The sequence below is a fragment of the Ochlerotatus camptorhynchus genome, unplaced genomic scaffold (genome assembly GCF_037179485.1).
Source record: "Ochlerotatus camptorhynchus isolate MF236.1 unplaced genomic scaffold, CSIRO-AGI_Acam_v1.1 ptg000144l, whole genome shotgun sequence".
Taxonomy (NCBI): Eukaryota; Metazoa; Arthropoda; class Insecta; order Diptera; family Culicidae; genus Ochlerotatus; species Ochlerotatus camptorhynchus.
This window is the reverse complement of record NW_027040634.1, coordinates 583,462-607,404: the sequence shown is the minus strand read 5'-3', so window position 1 is coordinate 607,404 and position 23,943 is coordinate 583,462. Positions and strand designations below refer to the sequence as shown.

The 23,943-nt window shown below is 37.7% G+C and overlaps 2 protein-coding genes across 7 annotated transcripts in view; one reads left to right on the top strand and one right to left on the bottom strand.

The window, feature by feature from the left end:
• The window catches only part of IKKbeta (I-kappaB kinase beta), a 526,241-nt gene that overhangs the window by 381,844 nt on the left and 120,454 nt on the right, over positions 1-23,943 (bottom strand). The window lies entirely within an intron of this gene.
• Pax (Paxillin) overlaps positions 1-23,943 on the top strand; it is a 198,687-nt gene that overhangs the window by 158,183 nt on the left and 16,561 nt on the right. For all 6 annotated transcript variants that reach the window (XM_065221558.1, XM_065221555.1, XM_065221559.1 and 3 more), the window contains exons 7-8: positions 17,163-17,573; positions 17,824-18,054. In XM_065221558.1, coding sequence (XP_065077630.1) covers positions 17,163-17,573; positions 17,824-18,054 — 642 coding nt within the window. The remainder of the gene's footprint in view (positions 1-17,162; positions 17,574-17,823; positions 18,055-23,943) is intronic.

Below are 23,943 nucleotides of genomic sequence, written 5' to 3'. Positions count from 1 at the left end.
ACTTCAGGGCAGTTCGTAGATCTTTAGAGCAGAAATACATTACTTCAGAAAACTTAACAGAATTTGAAATAAATTTTAAGAACTTTAGAAAAGTTCAGAGGGTAGGTCGTAAATCTACTCAAAAATTAGCAGATGTTTAAATAAATTTTCAGAATTTTACTGCGGTTCTTGGATTTTAAAAGACATTCACAGAACTTCAGGTAAGTTCGCTGTTCTTTAGAGATATTTTCACAGCTTCAGAAAAATTAGAAAAACTTCAGAATACTTCCTAAAACTTCCGGAAAGTTCAAAAATTTCTAGATAATCTTTTAATTCTTTAGAAAATTGTATAGATGTTCAGAGATATTTGCAGATAATCATTGAATCATGAAAATCTGCAGAGAAAATTACAGAACTTTCGAGAAGTTTGTAGATTATTAGAAATGTTGTGAACATCAGAGATAATTGTTGATCTTCAAGGATCTTAAATCTTCAGGGATTCAGGAACTTTGTAGGTTTTTAGGAAAATTTGCTGAACTTCTGAAGAACACACAGAACTTCAAAGAAATATGTAGAGCTACCGAGACATTTGCAGATTGTCAGGAAAGATTGTTGATTTTTAAGGAAATTTTACCGGAGAACAGAAACAAAACTTTAGGGACGTCAGAAGGTTTGAAGACCTTGCAGAATTGAGTTGTTAACAGAAATTTTCAGAACTCAAGGAATCATGTATATCTAGTGAGAACTTTTCCCACTAGCTTGTCTAAAGTTTGTATCGACATCCTGGCGAAGTTTTGAAATCCATTTTCATCTTCATATCGCAGCTCTTGATGGACAAGATGAGCCAAATCCCTGCCGGTGTTCCTCCTGAGCAACCATTTCCTACTCCACAAAGTTCACCTTCTCTTTCTCATTTTATTTAAAATAATAAAAGCAAATACGTCTGCCGAAACTAGAGCAATTTTCCGGTAATTCATGATGGAAGTATTTACTTTTGATTCCTGATACAGTTTTGTTTTGAAATCTAAATTGACAGTTCTTTCGACATGTGCAAGCAGTGTGAACACCAGCCAACAGGGGGGTTCGATAAAATAATAATGTGTATAATTTGTATGCACTTGGATTTTTTTTTCATCCTGGAAAAACCTGGAAAACTCAGGGAATTTGATTCCTTGGATTGAGTAGACACCCTGTCTAGGGAACTCGAGAAATTTTCCAAACCGAAAAAATCCTAGACCGTAACGGGATTCGAACCTAGCCAGCATGGAATTGCTTTGTAGCTGTGCATTTACCGACTGAGCTAAGGGAGGCCCGTTTCAGTTCTAGTCGGGTATGTTAAACTTCCTCGAGGGCATCTAGGACATGTTCAGGATGGTCATATTGAACAGATCATAGATTTTCAGAACATAGAATTAAGGTGTATCATTCGACAGATCTTGGCTCGTGGTTTGATTGTTTCTCCCGGACCAGAAATTTGTGGCATAGCGAGTGAAAATTTTAATTTCTGTTTATTTACGCGGTGATGAGAAGTGCGCTGATCTATTGGAAGGGTTTTGAGATGTGCATTGCTTTTGTGCACGGAGTGACTTGAAAAAGAAAAGTGAAGAAAAGTGATATTTGGTTGTTGTGTGGTTGGAGTGGAGGGAAAAAAATATGCGTGGAAGCATCGGGAATGCGCTCCCGGGTGAAGTGATTTGGTGAGTACGTTCCAGTTGGAGATTGTTGACAAGTGTATTTGTGGTGATGCAAATTATGGTTTAGATGACGCATGGCTTCAAACATTTTGTGTATCCAAATAAAACATATTACATACTAAATACGCACAGGGCATCGTCTGCTGACCATTGCCGCGGGTATATCGTGGGAGTCCCAGGTACCCGGTTCAAGCTTTAGTTGGCGGCGGTGGCTCTTCTTGACCTTCTACCCCCTGAGTAGTTAGTGTGAATAAGGGCGTCTATGTGATGTTTTGCTGTACCTGTTGTGGACATCTAGTGCATCCTGTTCCCTTAACTTGTTGAGGACACCCTGTCTTGCCTCAAAAGTTACCCTTTTTGAAGTACTAGTCTTCACAACATAAAGGGCACCATTACGGAGCATGAGATTTGATCAAATTATTCGCAGTTCTACTTGTCCAACGCCCCCGGCTGGGTGAGGGATAGAGGATGACACACACACACACACACATCATTCGACAGATCTTGGCTCCATTCCAATATTATCTTCTTTCCTGGGGCCAACCGAGATATGTCTGGAATGGTCAGAATTATAGAGAAGATAAACAAAAACATTATGAAAAACGATGGTCAATGATAAATCATTAAAATAAAAAACCGATCGATTAGATTTACACTGTAATTGGCTTGCATATTTTTGATAGTGTATTTACAGCAGAGTCGTGGGATCGCAATCGGTGTATGAAGGAACTTTATGGTTTGAAGAGATAGAGCTGTTAAAATTGTACAGACTTCAAAATCGATTCGATGAATTTTCAATTCAAAACGAAGACTCTCTGAACTCTTCAACTTCTGTGCTAGAGTTAAAATTCTTCATAAGTCAACTCTTTCCCTTTTCCTCAGATACGCCTGACACGATAATGAGTTGATTGCGAAATGAAACTCACCTATGCAAGCGATCCTGGCCAATTGGTAGAGTAGATATTTTACAATTTGATGGTAAATAAAGAATTTGAGGCAAATCAATTTAACTCGTCGGCGTTTTGTTTTGTTGATATGGGAATCTTACATGAATAGCCAAATCAAAACTGTTCAATATGGTAACTGTTGCTCAAGTTCATCTGCATTTTTGTTTACTCTACTCCAAGGCATGATTATTTCTCAGACATACTAAGAGATCTTCTTGATCAATCTCATGAGTATTCTGATGTAAATTGGTGTACATTTTAGAGAAAGAACAGGAAACTTCACCGTCTTACCATTTCATAACAAGTTCATGGAATTTTAAAGTAATTTCCGGAAGATGTATTGCGTAAAGTCAAGAAACGCGACATGGATCTTGAAACTTATTTGACAACATGACCTGAACCTGCTGTTTCCTATTAGTCACACATCTTTTTAGCTACGCAGAAGGATGTCCCTGTTCACAGATTATCATCTAACGACACACGTTTAATGTACGAATTGAATGTAAACTATTGAAGTGCATCTGGTTATGCAATAAATTTGCAACTTTATTACCACGTCCCGAAGTACTGCGCGTTCGAGTGATAATGGTACTACAATGCGAGCGATCAAATACTTTACTACGCTATGAAGCGAAGACATGTGGCAGTACTATAGCCCTGGATCAAGCAAGTATCGACTGACTGATTAGTCATCAGAAACGTACTATTCCTCCGGATTTGATTGAACAAATGAAAAACAACCATCAAGGTGATGTCAGCTTTCTTCGATTGATGACAATGATAATAATAGCAATTAAAATTCACGAACTTACGATGCGGTCAAGCGAATGTGTGGGTGGTCTGATTTTATAGAAATGAAATATGATAATGATGATAATGATAATGATCTTCGACTTAAGTCGGTAAAAGGGTCATAAAAGCATCCACTTTTGATTCTTGACTCTGACTCGAGATCTAAATTCTGTGGATCATTTTCCACTCATTAGGCAACCATATTTTATTTTCGAGACGGAACGATTGATTACAACCATTTTGGAGCCGACGCGACGTGAAATTACGACCTCTTTTTATGTTTCATCCGTCATCGAGTGGTACCAAAATAAATCATGCGAAAAACAGGTCCCCCATTAGATAGATGGCATTATGTCCAGCTTTCCTTGAATAAGCAAAATAACGTCTATGACCGATATCCGCTGGTTGCGTTCCATCGGAGTTGTTGGAGGAAATTGGTGGTTCGACGTCTGCGGTAATCTTCGTCCGGCGTGTGCGTGTGAGTTTTAGATGATGTGTATATTTTTAACTGCCTATGTCACGCTTGACGTTGTATATTTTGTTCTAACAAGAGAGATTTATCACCCCCGGTTTGCTTGCACCCTCTTGGTGTCGTCCCCCATGGGAGGGGGTTGTTGTTTTTTCAGCTGACGCCTGGGATACCCTTGGAACGATCGAATTTGTCTGGTGGCGGAACTAATGTGTTTTACTAGGTGCTTCAAAGCGTGGCCCGAATTAAGCACATCGAGTACATCACTTTGGGCGTAAAGCGATGATGCCAGCAGTCGTTGTCACGTTTGTTTTGCCTACGTGGCGCAGACCTTAATTGAAATGATACCCATTTGTCATATGTGTCTAGAGATGGGAACTGAAGGTGAACACCATAAAGCATGTGCTAATAAGAGTGTTAGTTATGGAAGATTAAAGTTTCTATAAATATGGTTGAATTATAGTTACTTTGACGCTTCTTTTGTTCCAATTATTGTTATCGCTGCCGCCTCTTCAGTGGAGCTGATTTTTACTGTAATACAACCTCATCAAAAACACAATCATAACGCCCACTGATCGTTATTAAATGTCAACACAAATCCATCCACCGGATGCAAAACAACACATTTGTTTTCAACTCGATGGTCATCGCTCGGGAAATTGCCTAATCATTCTTTTGCGCAAAGTCCCACAGGAGAAAAAATCAGCCGACACACCGTTTGACATAAGTTCCCAAAAACAAAACACCCAAATTCTGTAAGAAGACGTCTGGTTCTCCTCAGTCTCACCCATTGCCCCTCGCAACATGCTGACCATCACGTGTCCGCGTCCATGTAGTTTTCTCTCACTTCCTCCGAAATAATTTTAGAACACGAAAAAAAAAATTCAGTATTTTTACGCTATTTATGAGGTACTAAATTAAGTACCATATACCTTAAGAAGCCGATCGTCAGTTGCTTGGTGTTGTGGAAATCGTCTCAGCTCGCAGTCAATGGACCGGAAAATCCGACAGCGATAGGCGGTGTCGGCAATTTCAAGACTTGCATGACAAATGGGTTATTATTAGGGCGGAGAGCATACCTTGCTGTTGTTCACCTGTAAAATTCGGTGGAAAGCAAGGGAAATTAAGCAGCAGAGATGAGATAGAGATCACATCTACTACATCGGTTCTGATCGCAATGCCGCGATGTTATGCTGTTTATATGGAAAATTTGGGTGGGTGTTGAGGAGTTGCCTCGTTTTCGTGCGAGTCTGTGAGTGTGAGATGGATTGGAAGAGAGATCGCATGTTGCACACGGCGCTTCGATTTTGGCAACTGGATTCGACAGCGGTGGGAGATTATGATCGTACGCGCCGTTATGATCATGATGCTGTTAATGGTGACGCGATCCGCGAGAGGAAGAAATGGGCTGGGCGATGGAAGTACGTATTTGGATAGTATTTAGAAATCGATGATGGATTAGTCTGAAGGAGGTGCCTGGTACCGTGTTTGGTTGGAAGCTGTAAGCGCGGTATTATATTTAGATGACTGTGTTTAACCCTCTACACCGGAATGGGAAATGTAAGATTCTATTACAGATTAAAAGCATGCAGACTCCGTAATGGTTCACCACATGGACAAATACTGTAAGGTGGTCGTCGGAAGCTTTTTTTTTTTAATGGTTTTTTAATCTTTATGTCAGCTTATTTTTCGAGTAAAGTTTGTTTTCCACTTTGTTTACACTGCGGCTGAAAAATCATCTCATGAAGGTTTTGTACGAATATTAATTCTTGAAAAACTTGCTTGCGCAATACTGGCAATAACAAAGTATACACGGTGATTTTTTAGTCTCTCAATAAAAATCAAAAAGCTTTAACTTTTCAGCTTATGTATCAACGTTTCTGATTTTTTGCTGTTGCAGATCAAATCCTCATGGTTAATCTGTATTGTTTTGAGCTTGATTGACTGATTTTGTATGAATTTTGAGCAGTTTTATAAAAACGCTTCTTATTTGACTACTATTGTTCAACTCGTCATGTGTTGAATCAAAGAGAACCAAAATGAGCTGTATTTTTATCATTTCTAGTCAAAACATTATTATTTCAATCAGCTCAAAGTTTATTGAAATCTTTTCTCCTTCAAAGTTAAAAATTCCAAAAAATATTTCCCAATTCATTAAAATTTGTGGTCAACGAACAGCATCATTTAATGGCTTCCGGTTGCCAAAAGAGCTTCAAAAGTAATAGAAAATGAACATTTTTGAAACACAGAAGATGACACTGTTGGCTGCAAACTGAAAAATAAAGGAACTGAATTGAAAAATTAGCAAATTTGCTTGTAAAGTGAAAATAAATTCAGGCTGATTAGACCTGTTCATTTTAAACGAAATGTTCGGAATGTAACGGGTCAACCGTGATTACTGTTCGTCATGTTAATTTGAACTTCTGTGCCAATTTTCAGCAAAATCGGTGATGATTTAGAGGTGCTTCAAGTAAATTTTATGTTTTTAAGGTAATTTACGGCTTACAATATTTGTATCTCGAGACTGAAACAACGAAAGCTGCTGTAACAACTTTCATAGCAAAGTTTAATGTGTTATGTATCAACTTTGTAACCAAAGGTTGACTATTCGAAGTGATTTTATTGAAGTTTGACTTAGTTTCATGCTCGAAGATATCTTAAAATGTGAAGAATTTTAAAGTATTTGTTCTACGAATTTTCCACCCATATGATATAAAAATGTGTAGTGTACAGCATAATGTTCCTCATATTGTTCTAGAAGTTTCGTTCCAACATAGTTTTCGTGTATATTTCATAGATTGAGAGATAAAAATCAGAAAAGAGGTCGTTTAGCTAAAATTCACAAGACAACAGAACCAATAAAAGTCAATTCGATTGACAGAACATAGTTGCATTGCTTTTCAATGACGACCGATGACTGTTTCATTGATATATGATTTTTTCATAAATATGAATCCTCAGTAGACGTGTTTTTTTTATCAAAGGCAAGCTATGAAAGTTGTTACAGCAGCTTTCGTTGTTTCAGTCTCGAGATACAAATATTATAAGCCGTAAATTACCTTGAAAACATAAAATTAACTAGAAGCACCTCTAAATCAACACCGATTTTGCTGAAAATTTGCACAGAAGTTCAAATTAACATGACGAACAGTAATCACGGTTGACCCGTTACATTCCGAACATTTCGTTTAAAATGAACAGGTCTAAGGCTGATGTAGCTTTTGTCGAGATGAATTGATGTCGATATTTGTTTTAACGATTTTAATAATACTGAAGTAAAATTCAACTTAAAAAGAATCCTAGATCATTTGGTTCGTTGTACTTTAAGAGATAACAATAAAAAAACAGCAGTTCAACGATGAGTTTTGCTGAAATGTGTTCAAACTTTATAGAAATTCACTCAATCAAGCTCAAAACTATATCAACTAGTCTGAACATCTAATTCAACTGCAAAAATTACTAAACATGCTGAAAAGTTACTGCTATTTGAACTTTTTTTGAGAGACAAAAAATCATGGTGTGTACTTATTGCCAGTACTGTACGCTACAATCCATTGTATGAACTGACATTAAATTTTTATCAGAAAATATGCAGAGGATGTAAAAAATCCACCCTTACATTCTATATTCATTCCATTTGTTTCGTTTGTACTATCCGAATTATGATTTTAGTCGTTTCGATAATTTTGCATGCTTAGTTATATAGGTAAAAAAGAAAAATGGATGACAGTTCTTTTCATCAACATCATTTACCTTATTTAAATCAGTTTTTGTTGGAACATTAAAAAAGAATACTAATGAATTTAAGTTTATTTACGCGGTGATGATGTTGGTTCACTCGCAACTATTTCTGAAAAAAAAAAAAAAAAAAAATTAAGTGTGTTCGATCGAAAGTGTACCAAGAGTGCTCCTAAACGTGTTTCGCAGTTGGATGTGAAGAAATTCGTGCATTCCCGGTTTATTGTGGAAATTCCGTATCACAAAATTGCCCATCGATTCCTTTTTTTGCCGTCACCGGGTGCGAGTTTGAACACGGTCCAGGTGGCAAATTAGCAGGGCAAAGTGCAGATAACGTGTCCGTCGCGAGTTTTGGTGGTGATTCGGTGGTCGACGTTACCGTGAATCAGTAGTTTACGGCTTACAAAAGTGATCGGAGCTGGCGTCGCGAGTGATTGGTGATGGAAAGTGGATGCAGTCCTTTTTTCCTCTGCTGAGATCCCTCTAGAGTGTATTTTGTTGTTGATGGGGTTTGCTCTGCTGTGTTATAACAGAAAGGCGAGAGTGCTGTTTTTAACACCGCTTGAAGAAGTAGCAGCAGCATATCTATTGGAGCTCTTCGAAATCATCGTGATGTCATGGATTCCTTTGCAACATATCGGGTGAGATCTTTCCTTTATTTTTCTAGTAATCCCATTTTATTGTTAGTCATGTTAATTATACATCACACTTTACACTTTACATTTACATCCTTACATTATTAGTAATTAGAGATAAAAATATATATTTGCTTAATATAACCTTGAAATTTCAGTGTTACGTCCACTTGATATTGTGAGCTGAGGAAACATAGAGCTGCATCTTATCAGAATATCAACTATTTTATCTATATAAATTTATATTCATTATTTCATATTTAATGTTTTGATATATTTCATATCTCCACTACATATATTTTCATTATATAAATAAATACTGGGTTGGGAGGGAGCATCAGGGTATCATTTGACCTGGGACTGGACGATGGAGTGGTATGACAACCGGAGTCTAGGAGGGAATAAACACTATCATTTTCTTTATCCTACCGATTCGATTGTGGTGGTGTGAATTCTACTTCAACAGTTTCAGTGAGATTGACGCGCCCTTCTTTACAAACCATCCTGTAGGAAGCTTAATAAGTATTGCGAATTGTGTTATTCGATTTGTTGGATCGTATCGTTGGAAGGAGATTCTTAAATTCCCGTGGATTTCGTGTAAGTGTCTCTGCTTACGGGTCCGCACCTCCGTTTTTGGCCCTTCATACAGCGATATTATGAATTCAGATCGGTAGCTCAAATTGATCTTGCTATTAAGTGGAGCTGCATACAAGACAAGATCTTTGAAGGGATGGTGGCTACCTTACATACCTTACATACATACATACACATTAAAAAAGAATACTAATGATGATCACGTTGGTCATGACGAGAGGAGCAACACAATAGTTGGGTAAAGAAGAACTGCACTATTTTTTTTTTTTTATAGTCACTTTAACACTCTTGGGTCATTCGTGACTTCTCCGGGGTGAGATTTGAACTCGTGACTTTGGCGTGAGAGGCATGGATGCTAACCACTACGCCGGGGTCGCCCCCAACTGAATTATTACACACCATCGACTGGAAATGCTCTCGCAACGTGGGGCTTTAGGTAGTGATGAAAACGTCGCTAGAACTATTCCACAGCCGCAGTCCGTTTATGAGCAAAAGAGGGACGCACATTTTTTGCCTGTAGACTTGGAGACATACTTCAAGTCTCCGCATACATCTTACGGGTTAGGCAAAAGATGTGCGTCTATCTTCAAAAAACTGTCGCATTAATGGCCCTTCGTTCATTTTCAACTTCTATTCAATTTTCATACTGCCGTACTCTAACGGAACTATCCACCTACCCTCTTCTAAAGATCATTCTCTAGCTAATAAATCATCACATTAAAGCTTCATGTTAGCATTTCCAACCAACTCTGAAAATCGCTAACTTCGCGTATGAAGTAACATAAAAACACTTTGAATACTAATAATTTCACGGTTCATCAATATGTTTGGTAAACCTTTTGAACTGCATCGATGTTGATGAAGATGTGCTCACAGTCTGATATGTTGACGTGATAAATGGAAATCTTGCAAGACTTGTCAAATCGAATCTGATCAATAGTAACTCAGGTTCATTTGCTCGGAACGTGAATTATAACCTTGTGAAAATATTGTTTTATTCAACTTCAAGGGAAGGTAATTTCAAAGACAAATAACAGAAACAACATCTTGATTAATCTCATAAAGTTTCTCGAGTAACAGTGATGGATAGCTTTTTTGGGTCTTTTTGATTACTTTTTATAATATAATGCTAACGTAAAATTCAGTTGAATTTTCAGTTAATTCATCGTAAAATAGATAGTTTAATGCTATCAATGTATGGTAAACTTGTCTGAATTTCTGCGATCCACCAGTGGGTTGCGACCCATCGATAGGAGTCGCTAATGTGCAGAGAATTTCTGGACTGTTGTATATAAATTTTTAAGGGACTACCAAACGTATTTCAGAACAATTCTGAAATAAAGGTTGTGAAGGGAAATTGTTTTAAAGGAAATACTTGAAAATATTCCAATAAAATCCTGTAAAGAGTTTGACCCATTTACCCTTGTAGTCGCTACGGTGTTCGGTTTTATGCTTTATTTCAATGTTTATCGCACAGCCGGAAAAATGTCCACAATTCCGGGAAATAAACCGGGAAAATGCTAATCGGTATTCACTGGTCACCATGTGTCACCGTTTTTGAGTTACATTTGTTTGAAGTTATCGCTCAATACTCCTATGCAGCTAGACTACCATGCGTCTCCATTAATACATAGCTAACATAGTCACATAATCTATATCTATTTGATTTGATCTACACACTTAGATTTTTCTACCGAGATCGGCTGTGCAAATCTCGGCAAAAAAAGTTTTACTGAGATAACAGCAAACATTTCATTTGTTTGCTGAGATTCAGCTAAGCATTATCCGAGACTCAGCAATCAAATGTCACTTTTGCTGAGATCTCAGTGAAACTTATTTTGCCGAGATTTGCACAGCCGATCTCGGTAGAAAAATCTAAGTGTGTATATTTATATTTATATTGCCTTTAATTTGATTAATTTGATAAAAGTCGATGTTTTGGACCACCCTAACATGGAAATGGTCACCCTAATGACAAAAAACTACAAGGGACAGCCCTATGGGGTTGTACGCAATGGTGACGTAGGACTTCGTGGTCTTATACAATTAACTGCAGCAGGAGCCTGTGTTTTGTGTAGCAATAGGAATTTGAGCGGGGTTCTCTCTGTTTATATTCTTTAGTATGACTATGATTGCCCTAAAGGGCTAAAGGACAGGTAAAGGACATGTTAATAAATTTAACTCTTTTGGAAAATGTTGGTGGCCCTGAAAAGGGCCACTGATAATACAAGCTTAAAGCCTTTGGAAGATGATGATGACGTGTAGGACAATCCCATATTCTTCGGTTCAATGGTTCGGCACTCGCAAAGGGTCTCGGCCCGTCTGCTTCTGGAAGGGGTTGGTGTATTTGACAGGTTGGAAGGCCGCAAAATATCAGTGTCCACTCAGCTAAAGCTCCTCCCGTTTTTAGTATTCCTCGTTAAACTCCTTCTCTCAACAAGTTGGTAAATCTTAGCCTTTAGCAGAAAGACGCTTAACTCTTTTTTCGGTGAATTTATGATCCTGTTTCACGTCATGGTTCTTCAGATAAATTAGTACTTTTATTTATTGAATAATTGAAAATTTGATGAATATTAAATCGAATAGCTGGAAAATCTTAACGATTAATCGTTAATCGAATAATTGGACTTTACCCCTAGAAAATAGTGTAATTTCATGTTTTTTCGTGGTCCTTAGAAAAATTCAAACAATAGAATTGCAACCAGCCAGTGTAACCCAAAAACCAAAATCGATGCGATGCTAGTTTTCATTGCTATGACGATGACTGAATTAAGGGACTTAGAAGCTGAGGGTGAAAGTCAATTATCTTCATCGATTTCCTCTTTCCTATTTCGCAGTACTTCTGCTATGCTCTTGTATCATCTAGTACATTAAACGGATCAATGAATGAGTTTGCCGTCGAGCTATTAACGAAACAGAAAGTCGATGAAGGGAAGCGATCAAAATCACTTGCAAACCTGCTTCCAAGTTTGGTTACAAGATTACAACTCTGGAGAGCATTTTTTGTAGTCGTTGAATGCGTGTGGTTCTGAATATGGCGATGACTGTGCAAAATGTTACGCAATTGCATCTTCCCTATTCGCACATCCGAAGATCGGAGGCGAATGCCACTTAGATTTGTTTTGTCTACTAACGACTCTCTGAAGACTGTGTTGGGGAAGCAGCATATACATGTACGTAATTGGTGGATTTGTTAGTTATTTGGACGCTTTTGAACAATGCTTGACATTTACCCCTTTTGCAATAGTTTCTTGCTAAAAAAATCAACATTCGGAAGCATCGTATCGATGCGTAAAAATATGTCTGATCGATTGGTGATAAAATTATTGAAATCGGTCCAAGGACCGCTCAGTTATTAACGTTCAAAATCTTTCATAATTTCGTTACTAGTTCCATTTTCGGTTTTCACAAAGTGTACTCCCATATAGAAATCACAGCCGTATTCTTACGTCAAAATACTGGTTTAACATTTTGCGAAAAGGAACAAAACTATATATTTTTTTTCGAAATTCTGAGAATCACTATATCGCTTCGCTAAGGAATGGCTGTATAACGAAACATGGACAAAATTTGAAGATCTTAATGAAGTAATGAACACTGTGGGAATGACACTGATGAAGACTGTACATTGTAGTCGAAATACGTTTCTGTCATGGACACCAAAATAAATTAAGTGGAATTAAATAGATGATAACATTTGTTTTGCTGTTTTATAATAAAGATCCTAACATGGGACAAATTTTAATACTTTTATTTTCATGATCCTTAGATGTATATCTTTACACTTAGAATCCATTTTTTTTTGGGATAAATGTCGGTTTCGGCAATGCGTTTACCTATTATCATCAGGAGTGTAAATGAAGTCGTATAGTGCTATTTTTTTTTTTGAAAAACGTTGTACTGGAACACGATGTACCTTCATGCAACAAATCAGCGCTCAAAGAGCTCATATACCCCCTGACAATAATAGGTTAAGAAGTGCCGAAGCCGCTCCCTCCCCTATGCCCTGTAATATTTTTTTGTCAATGGTAGATTAGTAAATAGTTGATGAATATTTAAAAAAAAATTCGACCTTATTTTAAGAAATAATTTTCCTATAACAAACTTTTAACGGAATCCTTCATGAAGAGCTTTTAGAGTGGATCAAGTAGTTTCTTTGAAAAAAGGAGTTTATTACGATGAGTGTTGAAAAAATCAAATTTTGCAACGAGATGCATAAAACATTTTTTGCGCTCAAAAGAGTGTCGACGGCATTTTTCAGTAGGCTCAGTAATAGTTATTTATGCAACAAATGGAAAAAGATGATTTTTGCAGCACGAATCGTAGTAGCTTCGTTGGATAACTACGACGAATGTTGACAATATTTAATTTTGCAACGAGTTGCATACAACATTATTTAATACTAAAAAGAGTGTCGAAAAGCAGAACTGTAACAAATTAAATAATAATAATAATAATGACAGTACCATTATCCAATTATTTTTAATTGGCACAGCTTAAGATATTGCTGCCGTCAAACTTTGATTAGGATCATTCGATATTTCGTAACTATACAATTGAGCTACAACTGTTTTCATATCGCGATTGTCAGCATTTTTATTCCCGGTGTTTAAAATGCTAATGTAACATATTTATGGTATATTTTACGATTTTAGGTAGCCGCTGGCCTACCCAAGTAAGAATATCGAAGTAGGCCGTGCTGGGGAAATGACGCGGTTTTGGTTTGCTGTGTCGTTTTCGTTGTTGTGAAAATGTTTGAAATGTACAATTTAGTTTTCAAAAAGTGTTGATTTGAAAATACAGAAGTGATGTTGTAAAGTGTTTTAAGTGAAAATTACCAAATTTGTCTCCGGTTGCACGTGGTGCCGTATGTTCTATCTATCGCGTAACAATGCTCAGCTAAGTTTATTTGCCTTTTCGTCCTTCTATAGGATTTATGCATCTAAATTGAACGGATCATTTTAAAATTACTAAATACACAGCAATCAAGTATTGCAATCAGTGTTCGTAGACAAAAATCAACAAGCAAAAAGCTGCGGTTGATTTTGCAAGCTGTGATATCGCAGATCGGAATATCAAGCTAACGAAACTCACCAGCTGCAAATCTCAACAAACTGTGGTGAGATTGAGTTTAATGATTTTTGCTTTAGACCCGAACGCAATCGAAACTTCCATAACGATCGGTGAACAGTAAAAAGAGATAGCATACTATTCTTTCTCTTTCTAAGAAAACGATGTGCAACGGAATGATTTTTGTGTCTAGTCAACTCTCCGCTTGATTTTTGCGCGTTGTGAATAGTCTTGCAATATCAAAGGAGCTTGTAAAATCAATATCAAGCATGATATTTTGTTCCAATATCACACGTGATATTGAGAGCGTATGAGAGCGGAAAAATATAATTTTATTTATGATTTTGCCAACACTGATTGCAATACTGCTTCATTGAAAGTTTTAGTACGTTATGAATGGTGTATATAAGCATCGATCAAGGGGTAAGTCACTCAGCACATTGTGCCGAAATTAGATTCGGCACAGCTTGGGCACATCCATCGGCACACTTTCGGCACAATCTCGTAGACATTGGATTGTTGTAAATAAAATGGGAGCACTGCTGTACAACTGTCATTGAAGTTGTTCACAACATTACGTCCTGTGTGACTGTACAGCTGTGTTCGCATGCCGATCTTCATACAAAATGGTCAACTTTGACATGATGTAACTTTGTTAAATTATGATCAATTGAGCTGAAACGTTCGCCAAAGCAAGACATTTTTGGAAGCACCTGCCGGAAAGTTAGACACCAGGTGAAAGTGTTCAAAATAATAGCAGTTTTTATTTGAAAATTTACGTGCTGCAAATATTTTAAACATTTTTAATTATTATGTACATACATTGTTAATTGGGTAAAATTTAAAATCTCAAAATTAAACTGAAATTAAAATTATTACTACTGCTATTATTTTGAACAATTTTACCTGGTGTCTCACTTTCCGGCAGATGCTTTCAAAAATTTAATATTTTGTGATATTATGAACATATTTGTAGTTCTTTGGCGAACGTTTCAGCTCAATTGATCATATGTTAACAAAGTTACATCATGTTAAAGTTGACCATTTTGTATGAAGATCGGCATGCGCTGCTATTTTATCGAACACGACTTTATATGCAGGAACATCCTCCAATTGAATATACCAGAGGAACTCAAACCAGTAGTTCACTTCTCGGTTCACTTATAGATCTAAATACGAAATGTAAGTGGGCTCAAGAGAAAGAGTTAGTTAACAAGTACCCTTAACTCAAATAATGCTGCAGCTCACACAAAACCAACTACAGAAGTCATATTCATCATCCTCTATAGTCCAATAGTCTCCAACAATGTTCCCCACCGGTTCCAACTCTTTCCGGCCGCTGATAGACCGTTGCTTTTTACATCACGAAAGGCTAGGTTTCTAGTCTGCCTTTGAGGGCATTATAAAACCCTAAAACACAGGACTTTTATTATACTATGAACACAAAACACCATAATTTTGCACACCCGCCACTTCCCGCGTCATCCTCAATCCGATTTATCCTTGCAGTTTCAAACCAAAACATTCAAGGTGTCAGAAATACCGGGTCGCAGCTTGCTCTTTGACCGGCATAGTCGGCACACCTGCGGCACACTTGCAGCACACTGACATAAAAGATGACCCAAGATTGGTGTGCGGCCCTTAGCATCGATAAATGTATTGGAGCGGGGCTTATCCACTCCGGTGACACAAAAGTCATCCAAGAACACTTAGCTTGAAGTCGATTTTTGTTGGCTCTTGAAAATGTTTCAAATGCGTGGTGTTTTCGATGTATTTTAGTGTTTTTTTCTATCGCTCTATGGAATTATAAGAAAGAAGTGCATGAAAGTAAATTCACGATGACTTTAAGAATCAATGACCGTGCTATCGATTGGACATACTCGGATGGTTGGATCTCATCGGCTAACCATGATGATGGCAATGTATGAACGAGACTTAAAATTATGCTGACATTAGCGCCACCACTATCCCTGGTGGCAGCTTCAAGCCAGAGGATTGGGCTTATCGTGTGCGAAAATAGCTTCGGAATGCTTGCGTTATTGAAATGGGCTGTTGAAGCTACGGTAGAGCTGTCCCCTTTTAACTCCCGGGGTCAAGCTTATTGTATTCATAAGAAATGATTGCAGGCACATTTTATCCATAATTCCACTGCCACACAGGGGAGTTAGGTTGTAAACACACACACCACTGAACTGTCAATTTTGTAATATAAGATAGATATACGACTAATATAACGTTCAGAAGCTCTATATTAATCTTATACAGCGGGCTTGACGGCTACTTTGGTGTGTTTCTGTTTCCTTGGATTTACGTTCGTTTACATTTTAATAACACACTATTTGCATTTTGTCGGTTGAATGGATATTCATTTCGCACATATAATAATTCACTGTTTACCAGGAGATTAATCCAAATTAAACCGTGTCTTTTTTTAACCAATCGTCGGTCGATGACGGCTCTGAAGTACAACACCACAACTCCACGTTGCGTCGAATCGTCTGTCTGTGTGCAAATCCGAATTTGCCCGTATTGTCATTTTTGGGCCGATTCCAATTTCAACGACAACAAACCAGAGTTCGCCAATCATTTCCCGCCCCGTCTTCTCGTTAAAGTACTAGATAGATTTATTTACCCTCTGAAAGACGCGCATAGTATATCCAATATTCGCTATCCGTTAGAGAAGATCAAATGCAAACAAGTCAAGAATTGTTTTTCCCCATGTACGAATTTTTAGATGATGAAAAGTTGAAGACACTGCTAAACGGTCACCACAACCAGTGAAAGTCATACAAACATCCTTTTTCCATTAATGAGCGTGAATTTGGATCTGGTGTGTGCACTTGAACCAACAGCGAAGAAAAACGTGGGTGGATGGGTGGTTGGTTGGTGGTTGTGTTCTCTACCTCCTGTGGGTAAACTTGAGTAAAACTGAGAACGCTAACCGGGTGGTAGTGCACGCATTTGTTCTCTCACTCGCACGCGCTTGTTAGTGTATTGGCGTGGCGTTTAGTAAGTACTGTTTGCTGCTGCTTCTGCCGCTGGTGCAAGGGATGATACTCGCACCTACTGGGAACGTAGTCAGTTCCATTCGAAGCTGCGTCGTAGCAAGACCCTTGAGATCACGGTTCCGCGATTTGCGTTAGAGTAAAAATTTTGATTCTATCGAGCAAGTGTTTGTACCGTTCGTTCTTTTGAGCCAAGTAGCTAATTAACGAGATTTGATTTTTCTCCGCACTCGTTACAGATCAGTACCGGATCGCATCAGCTCCAGTCGGTGACGGATTACGCGAAGCCAAACCAAGGCACTGCGCACTATCAGAGTACTTTGACAACGGTAACCACGACCGAACAGTTGCCGCCAGCGACGAGTGATCAGTTGGACTCTATGCTCGGAAATCTGCAAGCAGACATGAGCCGCCAGGGAGTGAACACCACCCAGAAGGGGTGCTGCAATGCTTGCGATAAACCCATCGTTGGGCAGGTTATAACCGCTCTCGGCAAAACCTGGCACCCGGAGCACTTTACCTGCAACCACTGTAACCAGGAGTTGGGCACCAGGAATTTCTTCGAGCGCGATGGCAACCCGTACTGCGAGTCGGACTATCACAATCTGTTCAGTCCACGTTGTGCCTACTGCAATGGACCGATTTTGGATGTAATGAGCTTGTTGGTTGAAGGTTTTTCCACTCGGAATGGAGGCGCTTGGTGGTTTGAAATTTTGTAAAACATCAAGCGCCCACCTTCAGTTAAGTGCATTCCATGGAAAAGTCTTCAATTGAACCTTAAACCGGACCAACCTCTCTTTTCGATGCGAAAAATTGAAAAATCCGTCGAAACGAGAGGTCACAAAAAATAACCGAAAAAAATCCGTATTCCTCTTCTTCCCCCGTTCCGTTCAAAAATAGAAATGCGTAACCGCGCTGGAAAAAACCTGGCACACGGAGCACTTTTTCTGCGCCCAGTGCGGTCAACAGTTCGGCGAGGACGGGTTCCACGAGCGTGACGGCAAACCGTACTGCCGCAACGACTACTTCGACATGTTCGCCCCGAAGTGCAACGGGTGCAATCGGGCCATCATGGAGAACTACATTTCGGCGCTGAACAGCCAGTGGCATCCGGATTGTTTCGTGTGCAGGGTGAGTATGATCTCTAATGAATGTTGTTCATCCATTTCGTTGCATCGATATAACAAACTGGGATGACACTGGATGCTGATTGCTTGATTTTTTTTTTAATTAGAGTCGTCTGAATGATATCACACGTTGCTGAGGTGCAAATTTGCTCAATGTCACAGTGGCTTATCCCAAATTTGAATACCTAATTTGATTTGCCTATTCAATTACACTAATGAGTGAGGTGGTTTATTTGTTAAAATAATAGTCAATTTGGGCAGAGTCTAAACGAAGTTAAATTTCAATGAAAAAATAACTCTAATAATTTTCCAGAGTGAGGTATGGTCCTTTGAGATATCTTGATTTTTATTTGTTTTCCATGTTTGAAAGCAAATTAGGGCAAAACTGATTCCTTTGTTTAATGATTAACTTTTTGTTGGTGTTGAAATCATTGTCGTGATAATTGTGATTGATTTAGGATGATGTCATAACATTTACCGTAACGCCCCGAAGACCGGACGGTTCGTTAATCGGGAGATTTAATTGTTTATAAAATATTACGTCTACGTTGCAACATAATAAATATGTGCGGCCATTTTGAACAATACTAAAGAAAATTAATGAAATATTTTGAGCATAGTAAGTATTTATAATCAACTTTTAAGCGCATTATAAGTTTTGGGTCTAGTGTCCGGATTTCAATATTTCATTTCCGTCCACGACGCTTCTAAATAAAAAAAAACTTTGCAAGAGTTTTAGAAAAAAAATTGTTTGTATATATTATCAACATATTGTGAGAACGAAAGATAAGAAGATTATTTTTTTTTTCTTATCTTACATTTAGCGCTCATATAATGTCCATAAAACAAAGTTATCATCAAATACCGATTGTTTAGTATACAGAACTAAATATTTTGACAAAATTTGCGCCCACCTATTTGAACTTTTACTGAGTTTATGATAGTATCTTTGGTGACCAATATAGTTTGTTTGCTATATTAGGCGTGCATACGGACTATGTTGGCTTACAAACTATATATTAGACTTATGACTATGATATCCAGACATTCTTACTTGCCAGTAATCAAATAGCAAGCCTGTTAGTTAGTTCAGCATACGACCCTGCCTATACAAATTTACTGAACTGGTATGCGACACTTGACTTGCTGAATTAAAAAAAAACACAATATTTTTTTTCACAGCCTATTTTTGGTACGAGAAATAAGTGCTGGGAACATTTTAAAGAAGCTTACTAAACTTACTTAAGCCGAAACTGGAGCTGCTCAGACAACTGGAAGCCGGATAACAATGAGAGATTGTAAATTTCAATCAAACGATCAATCGCATATTATTATGCAATTGATCGCATGAAGTTTAAATCCTGTTCCATCCATCCGTTCTGTTATTCATCAAAACAAAAGAAAGGAAAGTAACATGAATTTTCCCAATTTACCCAGCCTTGACGAAACTCTTCAGACTCACAGGAGGTCAGAAAATTCACTTCTCATGTGAGTTAAACAGTCATCATCCCGATCATTCCCTTAGCTCAGTCGGTAAAGGCGCAGCTACAAAGCAAGACCATGCTGAAGGTGGCTGGGTTCAATTCCCGGTCCGGTCTAGGAATTTTTCGGGTTGGAAAATTTCTCGACTTCCCTGGGCATAGAAGTATGATTGGACTTGCCACACAATTATACCAATGCAAAAATGGTAAGGCATCGAAAGCTCTCAATTAATAACTGTGGAAGTGCATCTAGAACACTAAGTTGATAGCACGCAATAAGCTAATATGCGGAGGAGGAGGATCCCGAGTGAGTGGTGGCTTAGATAAAGCATGAGGCAACAAAAACTCAGCAACAATTAGCGATAGGGAGCGAAATTAGACGTGAGAATGATTTGCTATCTTGTGAGGCTCTTCAGTGCACCGTGTGAGCAGATGAAAGAAAATCATGAAAATAAATATCAGTTAAGCTCAATTCCGTTTTCAACTCTTTCGCTTTCAAACTGTAATTTGAGACGGGAAATTCTACTCCCAAAAAAGGAAAAGTAATTTATATTTGGGGATCTCAAACATTATCCGTTTTTTTAAACAAATAGGGGAATTTACGTATTCTCGGCAACCTAAGCAGCGACCTTCTTTCTATAGCCTTTTTCTCTATGGAACGCACACATATGCAGTATTGGTTTGTTCACAATCTTTTGCTGCCAGCTGCTCTAACAATTTCAGTCGAAAGAATTGTCAAAAACTGTTTTGAAACGCTTTTACAAAGCTCCAATCTTCTCTAGTGAGAGCGAGTATTGTCGGCAACCAGTTTTTCTTCGGCAACCGTTCCATTTGAACTGCATGTAAATCTGCTGTTCTATTATCGGCAACTCGAAATCAGCCACAATTTGTAGTGCGTGTGTTTCATTTCAAGAAAACCCTGCTAGATTGCTTTTTTCTCAGTAGTAAAAATATAGTCAAATTGAAGCTGAAAGCATAAAGAATCGTTTGCATGCATTCAGCGAAGTGTTTTCGTAAGAAAATCCAGTGAAAATAGTGTTTCAATTTGGGTTGCCGAAAATAGTCTGTCATGCCGAAGCCGTCATTTCCCCTATTCAAATGTAAATGTATCGAACTTTTTAGATCGCTCATACAAACTAACACCACCATCACGTTGAGGAAACTTTATTCTACTTGATAGTGGTGTTAGTTTTCATAGGAGAGCTAAGAGTATTGAAAAATTCAAAAGTTAAGTTTCAAATAGTCGCATCTGCTTTTGGCGGCGATTTTGCATTATTTCAAACCACCTTTATGCTAAAAGAAATGTATTCCAAATTGATTTCCTGTATGTGCATTTACATTTCAGAGCTTAGAAATCTTTTATGTAACAGAGAATGAATGGACTTTTATTCTATTTTTACGCGATATTTTTGCTCCTCTATTTTTGATCGTATGATCTCAAATTAATAACAAATTAAATTAAACTTTTTGAAAAAATCACAGGAAAAATAATAGTATTAAAAATAAATTAAAATATTCATACAAGACGGGAAAATCGATATAATGAAAATTGGGTAAAATAAGAATTGAGTGTAGTAATTGCTATCCAATCTCACTAGCATCTTTGATTATTAAGGTAATGGAAATGAATGTATACAGGTTTACAGCTATTCCACTACAGACGCTACATGCTCAACAAACGAAATGCATTTCTTGCTAATTTTTTTGGTACATTGCAATTTTTCGCACACAACCTTCATTAAATAATTTTCTGCACGTAAACCAAAAATTGTATTACATTGAATGTAAGTTGCATTCCCTATCATCCTCTGCAGCAAATGATATAAGTTGACCTTGCAGACGATGTAATGATGTTTTATCTTTTTTTATCCGTGTTATATTTACACTTTCGACTCTGCAAGCAAGCATTTTATTTATAACTTTGTAGAACGACGCACTCACTTGCCACGATTCTCTCCAATTCCCGTTCAGCAGAAAAAACATACGAAATCGATTTATCGTACTATGAGCGCTTCTTATTCGCTTCTAGCATATCCATTTTCCGAAGCATAGAGAGAGTAGTGGAGAATGCATAGGTCGGATAATTGGAACGCTCGTGGTTCGAGTCCAGTTGGCAACCTTTTTTTTCGAATCAATTCATTTCACTCACAAATACACTCTATATATTCGGTCTGCATTTTCTTGGATTACTTCTTAAACTTTGCTAAGATTGATTTTACTCAATTATTTTATAAGCCTTCTGACGAACACATTTTAGAATTTGTACATGTCGTGATTCCTTGCTGCTTCGGTTTATACAAAACATACATTCCTTACATTCCTCGATTGGGTGAGCATTCACGCGGATGCTGAATTAGAGTTCTTAAAGTTTCTAATTTTTCGATAATTTCAAATAACTTCTAAACATAGGGTGCATGTTCACAGAAGCCTTTTATTAAGGAGAATTTATGTATTCTCGTCAATCTAAGCAGAGTCTGAGAGATAAGCGAGCTTGTTATGGCATATATACCAGTAATGGCATAATCCGCAATGGTAAGCCATGACTGCCAAAACTGAAATACATTTAAAGTAGTGCCATAACGGGTGCACTTGCCCTAGCTAAATATAAGTTGACAGTGTTAAACTGCAGTATAGTTTTCCTAAATTTCAATCGGCTATGTATTGGAATCGTTTGATTTGGGTAATTTGTCTTTCAAGTAACTCGTGTTGAAAGGAGCAATTATTGATAATTAATTAAAAATTACTGTACAAATTAGAGATGGGCAATTATGGATTGATCCGTTCAAAAGATCTGGATCCGTATGGAGAGTAAATGATCCACGGTTCAGTTTATATAAAAACCGGTTCATCAGCTCACCAGCATTTGATAACTTTTTCTCTATCCTTTAAATTTGTCGAACCTCTTAACGGAATCCCTTTATGAAGAGCTTTGTGTTGGTTGGTTTATTTCCTTTAAATTCCGTTATAATTGCTTATCTTTTGACAGATACGCGTATTTCGTCTACTACTTGCAGACTACTTTTTCTCTGTTTTCTGATCGAGAACATGAAGGTGTGAGAATGAGCTGTCAAAATGATTATTCATTATTCAGTGTAATCTCCACATTCAGGTCAGGATTGATCAGCATCGCATTCAGATCAGGGTAATTCTTATACAACAGCGAATATGACGCTGAACTAGATATTCCGTTTAAATCAAGAGGATGAAAGGGACAAATAGTTTCCCATTGTAAGACCTTTTTTATCCTTGACTTGTGCCCAAGGAATATTTGATGACAATCTGCATTAAAGAGAGAATCTTCACAACATTTCATGCTGTACGTTTCAGAGATTTGATGAACTGTTGAAAAGATCTGAATTACCTACATGAATGAGCCGGTTCTGAACTGTTCACCTAGGTGACCCGTTGTGTCCATCTCTAGTACAAATTAGAACTTAACTTAGCTAGTTCATCGTTACATTCAACATTCAATTCCAAAACAATCATTGGTTTCATGTACTAGGGGTTATTTTGCTGACATCTATTTTAGAAATCCTCCTTGGTTTCAAAATCTGGTTTATGAAACATCTTATCGCATTCAGTTGGAAACTGATTGAGATTTTTCTCTCCAATTTTGTTTTCCAAAATTCCCTTCTTTTCCTGCATATTCAGACATCGTATAATTTGTTGCGAGCTATTTTTGCCTCCCTTTCGTCAACATTTTTTTGCAAATGATTATTGCTTACTTTTACTATATGTTTAGTATTACTTCTGCGTGAAGTCAACGATTTACCTTCAACTATGTAATTTGTTAATTTCAAATAACAGACTAAAGTGGTAATTTTTATACGATAGATGAGGAGATGAAAGTATAGAATTGATAGTTCCGTTAGAGTACGGCAGTGTGAACTGCATATAGAGAGTAGAAAGCGAGCTAGGACAACTTTAGGAAGGTACAAATTGGTTTTATCATCTCTCTTTACCAAACTCCCCCGTTGGAGAGGGGTGGTGAGGGCTATACCCCCGCCACCACTGGCAAAAAAAGATGATCACCGACACACTCAAGAACCGACGATGTCTATTGAAGATTATTGCTTATTTGTCTAGTAGAACACGGAGTATTTATTTTCAAAGCCAGAAATTGGATTATCAACGATTAAACTGCCTTTCTTAGAAATTAACCACCTTTAATTTGGACTTATAAAAATTTACTTCTGACCAAAACCAAACCTATCCACATTCCTCCAATGCAAACAAGCAACCACTTGTGTATACCACACGGATTCAATCCTGCTCCGTTAGCTAAATACAACAGCATCCGCATGGGAAGTTCCATGTTCTTCGCATCGCTCCCCCCCCCCCCTGGGCAAGGGATTAAAATTTACGTTCTGCGATTGAACATACCATGTTTTGCTCCCCGGAAGATGCTTCCT